General features: G+C 60.5%; 1 protein-coding gene across 1 annotated transcript in view; it reads right to left on the minus strand.

Moving 5' to 3' along the window:
- Positions 1 to 253: 253 nt before the first annotated feature.
- The window catches only part of MED16 (mediator complex subunit 16), a 9151-nt gene continuing 6807 nt past the window's right edge, over positions 254 to 2597 (minus strand). Inside the window, exons 13-16 of the mRNA XM_010144134.1 lie at positions 2451 to 2596; positions 1992 to 2208; positions 1563 to 1646; positions 254 to 380 (exon numbers count right to left, since the gene is read on the minus strand). Coding sequence (XP_010142436.1) covers positions 254 to 380; positions 1563 to 1646; positions 1992 to 2208; positions 2451 to 2596 — 574 coding nt within the window. The remainder of the gene's footprint in view (positions 381 to 1562; positions 1647 to 1991; positions 2209 to 2450; position 2597) is intronic.

A 2597-nucleotide genomic window follows, 5' to 3' on the forward strand; every position in this document is an offset into this window, starting at 1 on the left:
GCACCGCGCTCTGCCCGGGCAAGGGCCTGGCCCAGAGACGCAAACACAGCCCTTGGCCCCAGCTGACGTCAATGGGAAAAGCTCTGGTGCTCCCTTCCAGCTCCCGTAAGGGAGGAAGAGCTCCCTCCTCCTCCTGCCACAGAAGGAGCAATGCAGGAAAAGCAGCAGTGCTGGGGTCAGGGGCTCGATGCTGTCGGAGAAGAGCAGCCGCCCCTTTGTCCCCAGCAGCTCCAGGAAAGGAGGGTCCCGTCGCTCAGGAGTAGCTGAGGGGCATCCTCCTCCAGAGCCCCCCGCACAGGCAGTTCTTGATCCAGCGCTGCTCCCACTGCTTCACCGCCGTCACCTTGTTCGGCGACTTCAGCATCGTGACGCAGCCGCACCTGGAGGAAAGGGAAGGCGCAGCCAGTCGCCTTGTAACGATGATCTGCCGGAGACTTTCCATCAAAACCAGTCACTAAAGCCAGCTCGGCCACACGACCAGCGGGACGTTTGCTCCTGCACCCAGGCTCTCTGTCAGGGTGGGTGAGGAGGCAGCACAAAGGCCTTCACACACAACCCGGTCTGAAACCCACCCACACCGGCACACGGCTGCTGTGGTTATTTCCCCTCGCCAGGCTCCCACTGCTTCACCGCCGTCACCTTGTTCGGCGACTTCAGCATCGTGACGCAGCCGCACCTGGAGGAAAGGGAAGGCGCAGCCAGTCGCCTTGTAACGATGATCTGCCGGAGACTTTCCATCAAAACCAGTCACTAAAGCCAGCTCGGCCACACGACCAGCGGGACGTTTGCTCCTGCACCCAGGCTCTCTGTCAGGGTGGGTGAGGAGGCAGCACAAAGGCCTTCACACACAACCCGGTCTGAAACCCACCCACACCGGCACACGGCTGCTGTGGTTATTTCCCCTCGCCCGGACACGGGTGCCACACGACCAGCGGGACGTTTGCTCCTGCACCCAGGCTCTCTGTCAGGGTGGGTGAGGAGGCAGCACAAAGGCCTTCACACACAACCCGGTCTGAAACCCACCCACACCGGCACACGGCTGCTGTGGTTATTTCCCCTCGCCAGGACACGGGTGGTTTTAGAGGACCAGACCTGCAGAACAAGCTGGGGTCTCTCAGCACTAACCAGGTCCCAGTCCTGGTCCCCTGACCGCGCTGACTGTGCTGGGAAAGCAGCACCGTGTTGATTCCTCAGCCCTCAGCTGAGCCGCAGCTCAGGCACGTTGCTGCCGAGCGGGGCAAATTCTCGCAGAGCTGTGGTGAGCTGGGCGAAATAGTATTTTTCACCTAATACAACGACACAGAGCAGCGATGGAAGCAGCCGCGCTGCTCCCAACAGGCACCGTAAGGATCTCAGTCCTGCCGGGGAGGGATGGGTAAAGCGGGCACAGCCGCTCTCTCCCAGCGCGAAGGGAACACCAAAAGCCTTATCGCAGCAGCAGCGTTTCCTCCTGCAGACACCACTAAAGCAAAACCTTACTGGGACACCAGTGGGACGGTAAACGGGGCCTGGAAGAGCTGGTGAAGGACAAGGAGCAGTCGGGGTCCCCGCTCCGTGCTCACCTGGTGCAGGACTTGCACTCCTCGGTGGGGTACGCGCCCAAGTGCAGCCGCCGCAGGTGGTCGATTTTGGGCTGTCCGGGCGCCCTGGGCAGGAGGAGAAGGGGAACTTTTCTAGCACGTCACCATCTAAAGCTGTCCCAGGACAGCGGCAAAACACGATGCAGGCTTTGGGCCACCGACTGCCAGGGGACGTGAGGCCACGCTGACAGCAATCAATCTGATCACAAACGAGCTGGCTTTTCCCCTCCTCTTGCCGTCTCTCTTCAACCCTCAGGCTCCCAGCCCACGGCACGTTACGGAAGGAATCCAAGCAGAGGCGACAAAAGCCGCTTTGGAGCGGACGAGCCAGAGAACCGCTGGAGTCCCAAACCCACTGGCCACGAAGCCCCTGACTCCCTCTCCTCACCCCTTCGTTCCAGGTCCCTCTACCTGACAAAGGCATCGAACTGGGAAGAGACGGTGTGACCCACGAGCCCGGGAGCCTTCCCGAACTGCAGCCGCACCAGCTGCTTGTTCTGCAGCCTGCTGATGATGCCGTCGTTGATGGGCAGCCAGTCAATGTTGGGGATGAGCAGCTGGCTGGGCAGGAGGCAACACTCGTCGATCAGGGTGTCATCTGGCTCCGTGATGTGATTTTCCTCACGACCTGCAGAGAAAATGAAGCAGAGGGGGAGAGAACCAGTGTGACCTTTTTATTTCTCATCTGGAGACCGAGAGAAGGGCGTGTGGTTCCCTCCTCCACCCACCAACGCAGCCCAGGAAACAATAAATCTGGCAGCTGAGCTTGCCCTTTCCCAACACTCCAGAGCCACTCCAGTTACTCCCCACAATTATCCCTGTCATGCCCGACCCACGTTACGGGATTCTTTTGTTCGGGGAAATGCTTACAGCAGAGCCAGAGTTTGGTGAGCAGTCTGAAGAGGAGGGACATGCTGTCCTGGGTGTCGGAGGTGGCCGTGTAGACAGGGAGGCAGCTCGGCTTCAGCAGCCCCCAGATGCGGATCACCACCATCAGCTCCCGGAACATGCCCAGGG

This window comes from Buceros rhinoceros, unplaced genomic scaffold (assembly GCF_000710305.1).
Source record: "Buceros rhinoceros silvestris isolate BGI_N320 unplaced genomic scaffold, ASM71030v1 scaffold18439, whole genome shotgun sequence".
In the NCBI taxonomy this organism is placed as follows: domain Eukaryota; kingdom Metazoa; phylum Chordata; class Aves; order Bucerotiformes; family Bucerotidae; genus Buceros; species Buceros rhinoceros.